At 44.1% G+C, this 18,087-nt stretch overlaps 1 protein-coding gene across 1 annotated transcript in view; it reads left to right on the plus strand.

Moving 5' to 3' along the window:
- The window catches only part of col4a6 (collagen, type IV, alpha 6), a 224,809-nt gene that overhangs the window by 170,967 nt on the left and 35,755 nt on the right, over positions 1-18,087 (plus strand). Inside the window, exons 11-20 of the mRNA XM_070449551.1 lie at positions 992-1,033; positions 5,642-5,734; positions 6,680-6,733; positions 10,649-10,711; positions 10,978-11,020; positions 11,112-11,158; positions 11,423-11,492; positions 11,583-11,690; positions 11,877-12,026; positions 14,146-14,244. Of these exons, the coding sequence (XP_070305652.1) occupies positions 992-1,033; positions 5,642-5,734; positions 6,680-6,733; positions 10,649-10,711; positions 10,978-11,020; positions 11,112-11,158; positions 11,423-11,492; positions 11,583-11,690; positions 11,877-12,026; positions 14,146-14,244 (769 nt within the window). The remainder of the gene's footprint in view (positions 1-991; positions 1,034-5,641; positions 5,735-6,679; positions 6,734-10,648; positions 10,712-10,977; positions 11,021-11,111; positions 11,159-11,422; positions 11,493-11,582; positions 11,691-11,876; positions 12,027-14,145; positions 14,245-18,087) is intronic.

Here is an 18,087-nt window from a genome sequence, read left to right on the forward strand (position 1 = left end):
AGGAAGACCCAGAGTTACCTCTGCTACAGAGGATAAGTTCATTAGAGTTACCAACCTCAAACTGCAGCCCAAATAAATGCTTCACAGAGTTGAAGTAACAGACAAATCTCAACATCAACTGTTCAGAGGAGACTGCGTGAATCAGACCTTCATGGTCGAATTGCTGCAAAGAAACTACTCCTAAAGGACACCAATAAGAAAAAACACGAGCAATGGACATTAGACCTGTGGAAATCTGTCCTTTTTGGTCTGAGACCAAATTTCAGATTTTTGGTTCCAACCGCCAATACCGCCAATAAAAATTAGTTTATACCCACATAAGGGCTTTATTGTAGACAGAAATAGTCCTCAGTTTCATCAGCTGTCCAGGTGGCTGATCTCAGACGATCCCGCAGGTGACGAAGCCGGATGTGGAGGTCCTGGGTTGGCATGGTTACACTTGGTCTGCGGTTGTGAGGCCTGTTGGACGTACTGCCAAATTCTCTAAAACAACGTTGGAGGTGGCTTATGGTAGAGAAATGAAAATGATATTCTCTGGCAACAGCTCTGGTGGACATTCCTACAGTAAGCATGCAAATTGCACACTCCCTCAAAACTTGAGATATCTGTGGCATTGTGTTGTGGTACAAAACTGCACATTTTAGAGTGGCCTTTTATTGTCCCCAGCACAAGTTGCACCTGTGTAATGATTATGCTATTTAATCAGCTTCTTAATATTCCAAATCCTGTCAGGTAGATGGATTATCTTGGCAAAATGAGAAATGCTCACTAACAGGGATGTTAACAAAAACATTTGAGAGAAATAAGCTTTTTGTGCATATGTACAATTTCTGGGAACTTTTATTTCAGCTCATGAAACATGTGACCAACACTTTACATGTTGCGTATATATTTTTGTTCAGTATAGTTACATCCATACAATTTTACAATGCTTGTCATGTGTAGGGTGATGTGTTGTTGTCCAAATGCAATACCCATTCTTGTTTTCCAGGGGAGCCCCAGTCTAGGGTTTCAGGGGGAGCCAGGAGACAAGGTACGCACCAACAAAACAACACAACTAATTAGTAGATGTTAATGAACGATTTTATTGATTAGTAATCAATTAATCATATCAGTTGATTAGGTCTTATTCGCTCACCCGACCCAACCAGAACTTCCCCCCACCCCATCTAACCATACCTACTGTACCCCTTCTTATCACTCATTGGATTTCAGCTATATTGAGAAGTAATTGATTTATTACATCAGTTTATTACATCAGTCTAAAGCTAAATTATAGCTTTAGACTGTTGAAAGAGTTGTAATATGACATAATCTGCATCCCAAATGGCACTGTATTCCTTATATAGTGCACTACTTTTGACCAGAGCCCATTTGTATCTATATGTCTTTCCCAATGGGAGGGAGACTGGGAACTTTATCCTCACTGTAGATCAAATTAGATCAAACTGAAGACAGCCGGCTTAGGTTATTCTAGCTGTGTGTGTGTGTGTGTGTGTGTGTGTGTGTGTGTGTGTGTGTGTGTGTGTGTGGTTGTGTGGTGTGTGTGTGTGTGTGTTGTGTGTGTGTGTGTGTGTGTGTTGTGTGTGTGTGTGTGTGTGTGTGTGTGTGTGTGTGTGTGTGTGTGTGTGTGTGTGTGTGTGTGTGTGTGTGTGTGTGTGTTTGTGTTGCGCGTGTTGAGGATGGTTTAAAATGCATGATGAAGGATGTCTTTTTGACCTCTGTGTGCATGCCATGTAATCTTTCTTGGTGATGGTTTGACACATCCTCTTCCCCTCTATTCAACCTCCTCCCATCTCCACCCGCCCCCCTGGCCGTTACATACATCCAACAGTACATTACCCTTCACCCCCAACACTCCCTCCATCCATCTCTCCTGACCTCATCCCCCTTTTCTCTCTGTTTTTTCCACTGACACATCTACCTCAATATATCACCAGTATCAGTGGTGGCGAGTGGGTGGAGACATGGGAGGATGGGCTCATTGTAATGGCTGGAATGGAAAGAATGGAATGGTATTATTACATGGTTTCCATGTGTTTGATACCATTCACTCCATTTCAGTCATTATTAGGAGCCATCCTCCTCTCACCAGCCTGCTCTGGTTTGTTCCATCTCTATTATTAAAATATGATCTTGTCTTCAATGATTTTACAGTTTACCCCTGGTGTGTTTATAATTGCATGACAGTACTGCCACTGGGACCACTAGAGCCCTATGGAGGCGGCCATTTTGTTTCTCATTCTGAATCTGAACTCTTAATAAATCTGAACTCTAACAAATCTAAACGAAAACGATCACAATCTAATATATAATTGAAGGAACGAACAGTTGTCCTGTGGCATTACTAAAATAACATGTTTCCTTACTGTTGGATGGCAGCTCAGAGATTATTCTAGAACTTTTCATCACCCTCATAAAAGTCAATCACTTGTGGACTCTACTAAAAGTAGTCTTAGTACAGAAGTTATGTACTGTCTGTCGCTTTGGATAAAAGCATCTGCTAAATGGCATCTTTATTACGTCTGTGTTAAGACTACTTTTAGTTGGTAGAAACAGACAATAACATATAGCATATTGTATCTATAAGATTCCCAACTAATTATATGAATTCTATGTTGTATTATATTCTGCCTATAAAATCCACTTTATTGTATTATACTTCCACCAATAAGATCTCTGAGCTGTCATGTGGGTGGGCGTGTCGTGGTCTGTGATTGGTGCTGGAATCACTTGCTCCCGCTTCCTGTGCTGCGTTATTTTCCTTTGACCTTATTTGGGCATGGTGGTGCTGGAAACATCCTGGGAGTTTTGCCTCAGTATTCAGTATCCGTTGCATTTGACCACCAGTGAGAATGAATGACCCACTAACATTCACCATCGATCCATCAATGGATAAATCCGCCATCTTGCCATCTTCTCCTCCCTGCATGTATCTTGTTGTTCAACCCCCCAACAACAAACAAACAAACAAACAAACAATAACAAACTACTAATTGGAAGTCGTGTTGAAAGAGGAACAGCTAGATTCACTGATAAGCCTTTGGGATAGATGATAAGCAAACATTTTAGTAAAGTCAGTTATTTATCCCTTTAATTAAACATTTTTCTATATTCTATATTTTCTGTTTTGGCCTGAGGAAATGGCTCTTTAAATTGTTTTCTTCTCAGTGACGTATCGGAAGAAAAATAAAGTCGGCCAGAGCTCTCTCGCTCTCCCTTTCTCTCTTTATCAATCCCCCTCTTTCTCTTCAATTCTCTCCCTACCGTTCTCTCTTTATCAATCTCCCTCATACACTTTCCTCTTACTCCTCCAATCCTATCTCCCCTTCTTCGCCTATGGGTTGTTCCACGAAATAGGTGCATTTTGCGTTCCTTTGATATTTGAAGTAGACACTGTGAACCAATACTGTTATGTTAAATGAAGTGCCCTTTAGTATAGACCACATGGATAATTAAATACATCTTATATTTAAGATGAATAAAGGCTTGCTACAAAAAAAAATGGTGAACCTTGTATTCAATTGCAACTCCCTGTTCCACACTTCAAACTTCCATTCCCTGTGTCACAAAGGGATTCATGGCATATTTAAGATGAAATCGTCAACCCTGTTTCGATCAACCCTGTTACTTTATTTGGCACTTAAATGACATTAGATTAGAGAGTTTAATAATCACATGTACAGTGTTGCAGATGTAGTTACAGGGTACAGTTAGATTCTTGAGCTCCGAGCTCCAACAATGCAGGACGGAGGTAGCTGACTAGCGGTGGCTATTCAGCAGCCTGATGGTCAGGGGGTAGAAGCTATTGGCCAGTCTTACAGTTTTTGCCATGATGCTCCTATACTGTCTTAGTGATGGAAACGGTCGAGAACAGGCCACGGCTCGGGTCGCTGCGGTCCCTGATGATCTTTCTGCGACACCTGGTGTTGTAGGTGTCCTGGAGGGCATGCAGTGTGCAGCCAATGGCGTGTTCGGCTGAGCGTACCACCCTCTGTAGTGCCTTGTGGTCCTCAGCGGTGGAGTTGCCATACCCCAGGCTGTGATGCAGCCCGACAGTATGCTTTCGATGGTGCTCCTGTAGAACACTGTGAGGGCCCTTGGGGACAGGTTATATTTCTTCCGCATCCTGAGGTTGAAGAGTCGCTGTCGGGCCTTCTTCACCACGGTGTCGTTGTGGTCTAGGCACTTACTGTAGTCATTTTTATTATTTAACCCCTTGAGATGGGAAAACTAGTTTTTTTATGAACGTGAACATGTGCTATTTATTTGGTGAAATATTTATTTTTTTATACCAAGTTACACTTCTCAAAAGGGACCGAATTGGTGGAACGACCCTTATGCAATCCCACCATCTCATCCCCTACTTCTCACTCTCACTTTGAGTCTCTCTGTCTTTCTCTTTTCCTCAGTCTTTTTATCTTCATTTCATTTTATCACCTTTCCTGTCGCTCTCTTTTTATTTAATATGTTCTCCTTCTATCTCTCGTTCCCTCTTTTCCTATTTCTCCCTCTCCATCCCTCTCCTTTTCCCCTCTCTCTCCCTGGTCCTCCCTCTTCTGGCTCTCTTTCTTGCCACCTCTCCTTCTCCTCTATCTCCCCACCTCTCTTTTTCCCTCTCCATCTTCTCCCTCTCGCTCAATCTTCCAACCCTTGCCGCCCCCCCCCACCCCTCCCCCACCCCACCTTTGCTCTCATACCTTCCAACTTCCAAATTCCTCCCGCACCCTTCAACCTCCTCATCCTCCCGTCTGATTGGCTAATAATGACTGACTCACATGTGTTGTCCTCTGGATCACCAGGGCGACGCAGGTCAGCCCGGACCCCGAGGCGTGCCCGGCGACGAGCCGCTAGTAGGCGCACCTATTACCACTATCTACAAAGGAGATAAGGTAACACAGACAGGAGCAGTGGTCCCCGCCCGCCGGAGGGGTGAGAAAGAGGGAGGAGAGACGGGGGGAGGAGGGGGGAGGAAGACACTGAGGCAGGGGGGAAGAGAGGGGATGAAAGGCTGGTCTAAGACACAGAATCACAAAAACATCTTGATTATATATTAAGGAAAGTAGTATTACAAAATACCATGGAGGGTTGAAGTTGACGTGTCTCTACTCGTTGACAGATAACCCGATGTTGACTTGCCTCCATCTTGCCAAACTAATGTAATTCTGCTTCTGGTGTAGCACTACAAAGCACAGGGGTTGGGAAGCTCTCCAAAGCAAGTATGATGCAAATAATCAGCAACTCTACTGTTAGCTGTGGATGACATAAGGAATGATAGTGTGGGATGTAAAAACGTATCGTAAAAGTAAGGACGGAGATTAGTTATAGCTGTGGTGACTGACCGGCCCTTCATACCCCCCCCCCCTCGCCGCCGCCAAACTCTACCTTGCCCGAAACCCCCCACCAACCCCCTACACCTACCACCCCTCCTAGGGTCACACACACACACACACAGTCCGTCCCTCCAACTACCCCTACCCCTCCTCTCTCTAGACCAACCCTCCAACCTATCCCTCAAAATCTACCTGAAAAAACCTGCTGTTGCCGCCACCCAACCAATCCCCTCCCTCCTCCCTCCTCTCCCTCAACCCCCATCGTGTTGCCATGTAAAACTCTCTCTTCCTTGGTTACCGTTACCCAGGGCGATGTGGGCCCGCAGGGAGACCCAGGCAGGCCCCTGGTCAATGGAGTGGTGGAGTTTGTGGGCTTTCCTAAAGGAGACAAAGGACCTAAGGTTTTGTGATGAGAGAAACACACGTTCAAGAGCTCCAGGGCTCCAGAGAGGAGCCCTGGGTAGCCGACCCACTCTCCCCAGCCGGTTGCTCCATCCTGGCATGGAGTCGAGCCGTGGTGGGGGGTGGGTGGTGGAAGGTGGTGGTGATACTATACCCCCCTATAGCTGGCTCGCTGGCTGGCTCCTGGAGTGTCATACAGTCCCCCGCGCTCCCCAACCATCCCCTCTCCCGGCCTACACCCCCCCTTCCCTCCCCCCAGTGTCCTGTGTCCCATTCCATTACCCCATTATACACCCGCAACCCCATCCCAAGTGTACTGCTGTTATTATGAGTTGTTTTTTCTTTTCTTACTGTATGTTTTTTAACATCAGTTGTTGCACACAGAATACAAAGTAAAGACAGGATTAGTGTAATATTGAAAGACAACGAAAATCTGCAGATATCAGTCATGTACTGTAATGGGGAAGAATAATCTACTGTTTGCATAATGCACACTGATTGTTTACAGAGAGACTTTTACTAATGTTACTGTACTCTGTTCAATCGATGCTTTAGTATCACTTCTTCTAAGTGAACATAAGACATAAGCATTAGGCAGTGAAACGTTTTCATCAGTCATTGCGGTTATGTAACCTGTTTTTACCTCCTCGTTGCTTTATGCTATTATTTTTTCCCCCTGAAATGATGGCGTCTGGACTTTCCTCAGTGAGGACTACAACTGTGTGGTTTCCATTTAGTTTCTGTATACGTTTCCTTTTGCTTTTCTCTTCCCTGTCTCTCCATTCTCTCTCTCTCTGCTCTCTTCTCTCATCCCTTCTCTCTTTCCATCTCATTTCCGTATCCGTCTTCCCCACCATCTCGTGCTTCCCTCTCCGTAACTCAATCTCCTCACTCTCTCTCTCTCTGTCTCTCTCTCTGTCTCTCTCTCTGTCTCTCTCTGTCAGGGGGAAGGGGGATACAAAGGAGTGCGTGGACCAACTGGAAGACCCGGCCCACCTGTAAGTGTCTTGTCTGTTGGGGACAATAAAGATTTATTTAATTGAATAGCTATTTGCAGTAGAGCATAAAGAGTGCTTTTCAACTAAAATGGAGAATATACTGTCACTGTTAATGCTTCAAACAGTGGGTGTGTCCCAAATGGCACCCTATTCCCTAATAGTGCACTACTTTTGACCAGAGCCTTAATGGGGCAATCTGCCATTGCTACAGCAATTTTTGGACAGCAAATTCATGATAAACTCAGCAAAAAAAGAAACTTCCCTTTTACAGGACCCTATCTTTACAAGGTAATTCGTCAAAATCCAAATAACTTCACAGATCTTCACTGTAAAGGGTTTAAACACTGTTTTCCATGCTTGTTCAATGAACCATAACCAATTAATGAACATACACCTGTGGAACGGTCATTAAGACACTAACAGCTTACAGACGGTAGGCAATTAAGGTCACAGTTATGAAAACTTAGGACACTAAAGATGCCTTTCTACTGACTCTGAAAAACACAAAAATAAAGATGCCCCTGGTCCCTGCTCATCTGTGTGAATGTGCCTTGGGAATGCTGCAAGGAGGCATGAGGACTGCAGATGTGGCCAGGGCAATAAATTGCAATGTCCGTACTGCGAGACGCCTAAGACAGCGCTACAGGGAGACAAGACGGACAGCTGATTCGTCCTCGCAGTGGCAGACCACGTGTAACAACACCTGCACAGGATTGGTACATCCGAACATCACACCTGCGGGACAGTAACAGGATGGCAACAACAACTGCCCGAGTTACACCAGGAACGCACAATCCCTCCATCAGTGCTCAGACTGTCCGCAATAGGCTGAGAGAAGCTGGACTGAGAGCTTGTAGGCCTGTTGTAAGACAGGTCTTCACCAGACATCACCGGCAACAACGTCGCCTATGGGCACAAACCCACCGTCGCTGGACCAGACAGGACTGGCAAAAAAGTGCTCTTCTCTGACAAGTCGAGGTTTTGTCTCACCAGGGGTGATGGTCGGATTCGCGCTTATCGTCGAAGGAATGAGCGTTACACCGAGGCCTGTACTCTGGAGCGCGATCGATTTGGAGGTGGAGGGTGCGTCATGGTCTGGGGCGGTGTGTCACAGCATCATTGGACTGAGCTTGTTGTCATTGCAGACAATCTCATCGCTGTGCGTTACAGAGAAGACATCCTCCTCCCTCATGTGGTACCCTTCATGCAGGCTCATCCTGACATGACCCTCTAGCATGACAATGCCACCAGCCATACTGCTCGTTCTGTGCATGATTTCCTGCAAGACAGGAATGTCAGTGTTCTGCCATGGCCAGCGAAGAGCCCGGATCTCAATCCCATTGAGCACGTCTGGGACCTGTTGGATTGGAGGGTGAGGGCTAGGGCCATTCCCCCCAGAAATGTCCGGGAACTTGCAGGTGCCTTAGTGGAAGAGTGGGTAACATCTCACAGCAAGAACTGGCAAATATGGTGCAGTCCATGAGGAGGAGATGCACTGCAGTACTTAACGCAGCTGGTGGCCACACCAGATACTGACTGTTACTTTTGATTTTGACCCCCCTTTGGTCACGGACAAATTATTCCTATTCTGTTAGTACCATGTCTGTGGAACTTGTTCAGTTCATGTCTCAGTTGTTGAATCTTGTTATGTTCATACAAATATTTACACATGTTAAGTTTGCTGAAAATAAACACAGTTGACAGTGAGAGGACGTTTATTTTTTGCTGAGTTTATATATACCATTGATTCTTGAAGAATTTAACCTCTAACGAGTCACAAACCCGGATCCGGGATCCCCCCATCAAAAAAGCTGACTAGCATAGCCTAGCCTAAAGCCACAGGGATATCATATAATAAAATGTTCATGAAATCACAAGTCCAAGACACCAAATGAAAGATACACATCTTGTGAATCCAGCCATCATTTCTGATTTTTAAAATGTTTTACAGGGAAGACACAATATGTATTTCTATTAGCTAACCACCATAGCAAAAGACACAACTTTTTTTTCTCCACCATTTTTTTCCTGCATAGGTAGCTATCACAATTTCGACCAAATAAAGATATAAATAGTCACTAACCAAGAAACAACTTCATCAGATGACAGTCTGATAACATATTTATTGTATAGCATATGTTTTGTTAGAATTGTTTTTGCATATTTCAGGTATAAATCACAGTTCTACATTGCAGCTGCAATCTGAAATAGCGCCGAAGCAGCCAGAATAATTACAGAGACCAACGTCAAATACCTAAATACTCATCATAAAACATTTCTGAAAAATACACAGCGTACAGCAAATGAAAGACCAACATCTTGTGAATCCAGCCAATATTTCAGATTTTTTAAGTGTTTTACAGCGAAAACACAATATAGCATTATATAATGCTACACAATAGCCAAAACACAAGCCATTTACCAGCAGCAAAGGTTAGCGATCATAAAAACCCAGCAAAAGATATATAATTTTTGACTAACTTCATAAACTTTATCAGATGACAGTCCTGTAACATCATATTACACAATGCATATAGGGTTTGTTCGAAAATGTGCATATGTAGCGGACAAATCGTGGTTATACAATGTGATTAGTAGCCAAAACTTCAAGCAATCTGTCCCGGCGCACTTTGGAGAGGCACCTAATCTAATCAATAACTAATCGTAAACTTGACAAAAAAATACAGGTTGGACAGCAAATGAAAGATAATTAGTTCTTAATGCAACCGCTGTGTTAGATTATTTAAATTAACGTTACTACGACATACAGCGTGCGTTACAGCGAGACCGCACCGATTAATGGCGGATTATTGTTTTACATTTTTCAACATAAATACGAATTAACAGCATAAAGACTTCTTACTATTTGTTGAGCTTCCATCAGATCTTGGGCAAGGTGTCCTTTGTCCAGAACAATCGTCTTTTGGTTGAAAAGTGTCCTCTTCTCCTGTAGAATTAGCAGCTAACGCTAGCCATGTGCCGGAGAGGTGTCCAACTCGCGATAACGCGTCACAAAGAAATTCCAGAAAATTGCAATAAACTGATATAAACTGCTATAAGTCGGTTTAAATTAACTACCTTATGAAGTTTTTAAGACAAAAATCAAATTAAATCAGAGCCGGAGATATAGAACTGCTAAACGAAAGCTTTTCAGGACGCCATGCTGATGTCCTCCTGCGTCAGGCCCCCCATTGAAAAGGCCGGACCTTCCGTTCCAAAAGCTTTTTATTGCCCCAGATGGTGCAATCCACTCCATTCAAATTCTCACCGCTTACTGACATCTAGGGGAAGGCGTATGCAGTGCATGTAGCCCCATAGCTTACAAGGGAATTTATAAACTGACCCTGGAACAGAGACCTCGATTTCAGAATTCACTTCTGCAGATGAGTTCTGTTTCACTCAGAAATAATTCAAACGGTTTTAGAAACTAGAGAGTGTTTTCTATCCAATAGTAATAATAATATGCATATTGTACGAGCAAGAATTGAGTAGAGGCAGTTTAATTTGGGCAACGATATTTTACAAAGTTGAAACAGCACCCCTATATTGGACAAGAAGATAACTTATAAATACTACATGAACTTAGATAAATTGTCTTAACCATCAAAATATAAGCTTGTTTTCTCCTTTGTTTTATAAACATGTAATTGTAAACAACCACTGTATAGCTCAAAACACGGTTAAAACTATAATTTGATATCATGGATGGCAAGTATTTGCATCTATAGCTCTGTCTATGATTTTTTACATTTCTCAGCCCCATCCTCAGCTATCTACCAAATCAGTGGCGGATGACTGCTTTGTTATCGTTTGAACTGCAGATTTCCCTATAAAGTAGTGGACTACATAGGGAATAGTCTGTCATTTAGCAAGCAGTAAGTATGTTGTAAATGTTTAACCATACGTCTGTTGCAGGGTCCTTTCGGCTTTCCTGGCGAGGTGGGAGAGAGTGGAATTTTGGGGTATCCAGGGGGACGGGTAAGCTCCTCCCTCCTTCTACGTCTGATAATGTCCAATTATGTTCCTTCCTCCCAAAGTGTGCACTTGTTCACTTCCCTTCACTGATTTCAAGGAATGACTGGTATAATAATATGGTGGAAACCATACTAGTCCATACCCCTACAATAGGATGCTTTTTAATTTGTAGGAAGATGTCACAAAATAGGTATTATTGGTATACACCATTGTGTTGTGTTGATTGATTCTAAACTGTTCTCCGGCGGCTTCCTTGTTTCTCTTGGCAGGGTCCTCCCGGTTTAACGGGCCTCCGGATCTCCAGGAAGACAGGTAGGAACACACACACACACACACACTTAAATCAAATAATGAATCGATTTATAAACAGATTAATTAACCAATTCATCTCTTTCCCACAAAGGGATTCACAGGAAGTCCAGGTTTCCCCGGCCAACCAGGCTACAGTGGACCTAAGGTAATTTTTCTGAAATTAATAAATGACTGTGTATTTGATACAAATTGAATATCATGTAATATTGGCTATATTTACACAGGCAGCCCAATTCTGATCCTTTGCCCAATTTTTGGTGGAAGAGCAGATCTGATTGGTCAAAAGACCAATAATTTGTGGATAAAGATCAGAATTGTGTCATCTTGTTATGAGGGTTTGAGTTGCAAGGATCCAGTCTGCCAGTAGGGGGTGATAAATACATTTTCTTCATCTGTTTTTAGGGTGACCAGGGAGAACAGGGGCCTCCCGGACCCCCAATCTACACTGACGCACAAGGGATGTCTGTTCAAGGTAACACACACACAAACATGTTATGTATCATGAAAAAGCATGATACCCACAATCCCATCTGTTGACCACCTGTCCTCTGATTGGTTGCAGGAGCACCAGGTGACAACGGCATCGACGGCCTCCCTGGTCAACCAGGGGACGCGGGAGCTCCAGGGTTTCCAGGACAACCAGGACGACCAGGCGACTCCTTTGGCGATGGTAACACCGAGACACACATACACATGTATGCAGGCACGCACACATAGCGCACACACATAAATGCATACACGTACGCAGGCACACACATGCAAGCACGCAGACACACACATGCATACAGGCCTCCTCTCCTTTCCCCTCCTCTCTCCCTCTCATCTCCTCGTCTCTCCTCTCTCAACCCTCTCCCAGGTCGCGGAGGCAGCCCAGGGTTCCCTGGTACACTGGGGCCTAAGGGAGAGAGGGGTAACCCAGGCAGACAGAGCTATGGTCCTGAGGGCCAACCAGGAGGACAAGGCTTACCAGGAACCCCTGGACCACCCGGACCACCAGGCAGATCTGGTATGTTACGCAACGGCATAATCATATCCGTCATGTCTCATGCGGCACGGATGAGGGTTGGAGCTTTTTAGGGATAATAACAGTTTGAGGTACTGAGTGACCGTGTTGACTTTCAGTTTTTTTGTCTAACTTTTTATTCATTTCAATAGAAGTGTTATTGGCGAAAGAGAGAGAAAGGGGTAAGAGAAGTGAGAAAGATAAGAGAGAGGAAAGACAAGGAGTGAGAGAAGGAGAGAATAGAGGTTGAGTTAAAGACAGATTGAGTTAAAGACAGATTGAGTTGGCCTCCCGAGTGGCGCAGCGGTCTAAGGCACAGTGCTAGCTGTGTCACTATAAATCTTAGTTCAGTACCAGGGTTTGGCGCATGCACGCTGACACGGTCGCCAGGTGTACAGTGTTTCCTCTGACACATTGGTTCGGCTGGCTTCCGGGTTAAGCGTGCATTGTGTCAAGTTCGTACAGGAGTTGCCGCGATGGGACAAGACAGTAACTACCAATTGGGGAGAAAAAGGGGTAAATATTTTTTTTCAAAAAAATAAAAAATCTTAGATAAAGACAGATTGAGTTAAAGACAAAGGAATAAATGAAGAAACAAAGAGAGGGATGTAACTGACTGTGTGTCCTGTCCTGTCCTCCTGGAGATGAAGACTCGTCCAGCGGCCCCTGTCTGGTCGTCACTATGGGGCCCAAGGGCCAAACACTGGAAGTTAGCATACCAGGTAGTCCCTGCCACCAGAGTGGGGATATTGCTGTTACCATGGCGATATTCAGACCACCAAAACAAAAATAACACCTCATCTATATCAAGTTTCCAAACCTGAGCCATAGGTATACAACTACATGTATACGCATGGTTCTGATCTAAACTAACCTTCAGGACCAGTGGAGGCTGCTGAGGGGAGGACGGCTCATAATAATGGCTGGAACGGCGCGAGTGGAATGGCATCAAACACATGATAACCATGTGCTTGATGTATTTGATACCGTTCCCCGCATTCCCCCCATTCCACTCCAGCTATGACCACGAGCCCGTTCTACCCAATGAAGTTGCATCCAACCACCTGTGATCAGGACACTCTTTACTAGCACCTGTAAGTGTAGCCAGCAGCATACCACCCTGCACACCACTGRTGGCTTGCTTCTGAAGCTAAGCAGGGTCGGTCCTGGTCAGTCCCTGGATGGGAGACCAGATGCTGCTGGAAGTGGTGTTGGAGGGCCAGTAGGAGGCACTCTTTCCTCTGGTCTAAAAAATATCCCAATGCCCCAGGGCAGTGATTGGGGACACTGCCCTGTGTAGGGTGCCGTCTTTCGGATGGGACGTTAAAAGGGTGTCCTGACTCTCTGAGGTCATTAAAGATCCCATGGCACTTATCGTAAGAGTAGGGGTGTTAACCCCGGTGTCCTGGCTAAATTCCCAATCTGGCCCTCAAACCATCTTGGTCACCTAATAATCCCCAGTTTATAATTGGCTCATTCATCCCCCTCCTCTCCCCTGTGACTATTCCCCAGGTTGTTGCTGCAAATGAGAACGTGTTCTCAGTCAACTTACCTGGTAAAATAACGGTAAAATAAAAAAAATAAAAGTAGCTGGGAAGAGTGGGTGCTCAAATCCAAGATGCATTCTCACATCTGGCCACTAGGTGTCTCCCTACCCACCTGTATGGCAGGACCATAGATAAACAGTACACCGATACAGTCTCCACATCTATGGCTCTGGCATATGGGAGAGAGAACATATTTGAGATTTTCCCGATGATATCTTTGCCACAAATGAGGATGAACAACAATGGGTAAATGTTTCATACTTTTCTACTATGATTCCCTGCTCGCTACAAACATTTTAACAGAGGCAGATGCAATGCACAGAGACAAAACATGTTTGTTTTGTCCGAAGACTGACCGACCCTTCCTATTCCATATGAGCTAACTAACAGCCCAAAGTAACAGAGATTTTAAGTTAGAGGTCAAGAGTGTGTGTGTGTGTGTGTGTGTGTGTGTGTGCGCGCGAAATACCACAGTGGTGTTAGTGTTCTTTGTACCAATACTTCTACTACTCTGTACAACTTGCCGAATCATCATTGTGTGTGTGTGTGTGTGTGTGTGTGTGTGTGCGCTGTAGCCAACAGCCAAACCGACTTCTTCGACACTCTACCAGGAACGCCAGGACGACCAGGAGCCCAGGGACCACCTGGAGCCAGTGGATATAAGGGACCCAAAGGTAGGATACACATGCACACACACACATTACGCACAACAAAAACAATATTGGGGGGCAATTTCTGGGCTTTCTGCCCCCCTCGTTGTAGAATCTTTGACCCACGTGTTTTATTTAACAATTGCTTCTGGTGCTATCCCTAATATCTGGAAGGCTGCGCATGTCCTCCTCCTCCACATAGGTGGGGATCCTTTGGACCTAGATAACTACCGCTCAGTTTGTAGCCTATCTTGCCTTGCGAAAAACTCTCAGCTAAGATCTTTTTTGAACTTCAAATTATATTGTTAATGTGCACCAGTCTGGATTTAGACCAGGACACAGCGCTGTTTCAGCAGCTCTGCTTGTCTTAAATAACGTGTTCAATTGCTTAGGTCGTAGGAATCACTGCGCTGCCATATTTCTAGACCTATCCAAGGCCTTTGATACTGTGTACTTTCTGATGGTGTCAAGTCAAATGACCTGGCTATTACTAAAGGTGTCCCGCAGGGGTCGATTTTTCCACCTGTCCTCTTTACTAGTTATATAAATAATATTGGTCTATCTTCAAAAACCTGTAACATTCATCTGTATGCAGATTACGCTGGTATGTACGCTATTGTCCCGACTGCTGACCAGGCTACGTTTAGAGCTGCAATCTGATTTTGTTGCCTTGCAGAAAGCCCTTATTGATTTACAGTTGGTACTTAATGCGAGAACAACTAAAATGTAGGATGTTTTTCGAATTCTCTTAGAAATATTTCAGATAGGTTTCACGTGTATGCATTGGATGGCATATGTGGGCTTTCGGATTTACAAAAATGTTACGTTTCAAAAAGAATACCAATGAGCTAGTTAAGAAGCTGTGATTTTTTTTAAATTAAGCTTATTTTAATTGAAGTAGGTCATACCTCGAAAGAAGTTACACCAATATCTCTAAATTCTATGGATCACGTCATCTCATTATACACCGAAAATATTTTACTTCGTCGAGACGATGTATCTAAATCCCTCAAAAGCTCTGTCGATCATAGACAAATTCAGCTCTGTCTTAAGACCCCGGTGAGAGACTCCATCTCTACTTATGCAATCCCAATCAGTAGACGAATATCCCAGTTGCTTTAATACCAAATATCTATTGTCAAAATGAATATATTTCCACGGCTGAATTTCTATACTTCAATGCTTCCCTTGTCTCCCCCTTCTGGCTATTGGGACCAAATCCATAGTGCGGTTTTCAAAATGTGTATGACATGGTCAAATAAACAAACTTTAAACTTTAACTTTAAATTGTATTTCCGGGCACTAGCATTTTGTCACATCCTGAATTGGTTTAGAGATTGTTCTTCTGCCCCCTGCCTGAGTATAGAGAGAAGGATGGTGTCTCCTATTGCTCTGGAAGAGTTGGTCTTCACTGAAATAACCCTTAAACAATGTAAACTATGTGGTTAACCTATTATTTCTCACACAATTTTGATTTGGCAGAAAATTTAATAACAATGTAACTGGGAATGAAAATGGCATGCCCATTCTCCAATATTTCACAATAACGCCTTGTGATCTGGAGGGTGGCCTTTTGCACAGGTCTAATTGGATCTGAACAAACCTTTAACTGGAACAGGATATGTAAAAATATGACCTTAGCATCCTGTAATTCGAACCATTAACTTTGATTAACTTTGATTAAGTTTGATCACAGACTGTATTTAACACCAAAGAAACCTTTTACAATGAGATTGATCCCAACTGTCCCCTAAATAAGCTAGACATATTCCTCCATATTCCTCCACTGCCCTGCAGTTAAATGCTTCTGAGATAAAGTTACAAAAGGAATATTAAAGTGCATGAATAAAAACATCTAATGCTTTGCATCTGTTATGTTACTTAACGAGGATAGCGCATCGAATCTCTCAATTAATCATAGACGATTACCGCTGGCTGTAACAAAGAAGCAGGGAGTCAGGAAGCCGGTGCAGTCGGTGAGTTTAATACGAACAAACAGAGTGAACACGCGAACAAACAGAGTGAACACGCGAACAAACAGAGTGAACACGCGAACAAACAGAGTGAACACGCGAACAAACAGAGTGAACACGCGAACAAACAGAGTGAACACGCGAACAAACAGAGTGAACACGCGAACAAACAGAGTGAACACGCGAACAAACAGAGTGAACACATGAACAAAAGTAGCATCTGAACATAAACACAGATACCATACTGCCTGATGGGTGATAACAACGGAGTTCTAGATAAAGGGGGAGTAATCAGGGAAGTGATGAAGTCCAGGTGTGCCTAATGATGGGTTACCAGGACCGGTGGTTAGTAGACCGGTGACATCGAACGCCGTGGGGGGGGGGGGGACAGGAGTAGACGCAAAAAAAAGATGTTGGCTCTTAGATGGCAATCACCTCACTCTCTCCCAATTTGCCAGTGAATACAGATACTATTATAAGTTATAACATTAGAATTATAGACAGCTAGAATTAATGGTGCTGGTGGAACAATTGAGGCCTGGACAAATATACTTGACTCTGTAAAGAATAATCTCGGCTATAGCCCAACACATACAAATAAACAATCCATAAAGCCCAATACATACAGTGGGGAGAACAAGTATTTGATACACTGCCGATTTTGCAGGTTTTCCTACTTACAAAGCATGTAGAGGTCTGTAATTTTTATCATAGGTACACTTCAACTGTGAGAGACGGAATCTAAAACAAAAATCCAGAAAATCACATTGTATGATTTTTAAATAATTAATTTGCATTTTATTGCATGACATAAGTATTTGATCACCTACCAACCAGTAAGAATTCCGGCTCTCACAGACCTGGGAAAAGAGGGAGAATACAATAGGCCAAGACCAGAGAGCTGTGAAGGACATCAGGGATAAAATTGTAGACCTGCACAAGGCTGGGATGGGCTAACAGGACAATAGGCAAGCAGCTTGGTGAGAAGGAAACAACTGTTGCGCAATTATTAGAAAATGGAAAAGTTCAAGATGACGGTCAATCACCCTCGGTCTGGGGCTCCATGCAAGATTTCACCTCGTGGGGCTCATGATCATGAGGAAGGTGAGGGATCAGCCCAGAACTACACGGCAGGACCTGTGCAATGACCTGAAGGAGCTGGGACCACAGTCTCAAAGAAAACCATTAGTAACACACACGCCGTCATGGATTAAAATCCTGCAGCGCACGCAAGGTCCCCCTGCTTAAGCCAGTGCTGTCCAGGCCTGTCTGAAGTTTGCCAATGACCATCTGGATGATCTCAGAGGAGGAATGGGAGAAGGTCATAGTGGGTCTGATGAGACAAAAATAGAGCTTTTTGGTCTAACTCCACTCGCCGTGTTTGGAGAAGAAGAGTATGAGTACAACCCCAAGAACACCATCCCAACCGTGAAGCATGGAGGTGGAAACATCATTCTTTGGGGATGCTTTTCTGCAAAGGGGACAGACGACTGCACGCGTATTGAGGGAATGGATGGGGCCATGTATCGCGAAGATCTTGGCCAACACACCTCCTTCCCTCAGTAGAGCACTTGAAGATGGGTCGTGGCTGGGTCTTCCAGCATGACAACGACACGAAACACACAGCCATGGCAACTAGGAGTGGCTCCGTAAGAAGCATCTCAAGGTCCTGGAGTGGCCTAGCCAGTCTCCAGACCTGAACCCAATAGAAAATTCTTTGGGAGGGAGCTGAAAGTCCGTATTGCCTAGCGACCCAGCCCCGAAACCTGAAGGATCTGGAGAAGATCTGTGGGAGGAGTGGGCCAAAATCCCTGCTGCAGTGTGTGCAAACCTAAGTCCAAGAACTACAGGAAACGTATGATCTCTGTAATTTCAAACAAAGGTTTCTGTCCGC

This window comes from Salvelinus sp. IW2-2015, linkage group LG3 (assembly GCF_002910315.2).
Source record: "Salvelinus sp. IW2-2015 linkage group LG3, ASM291031v2, whole genome shotgun sequence".
Taxonomy (NCBI): Eukaryota; Metazoa; Chordata; class Actinopteri; order Salmoniformes; family Salmonidae; genus Salvelinus; species Salvelinus sp. IW2-2015.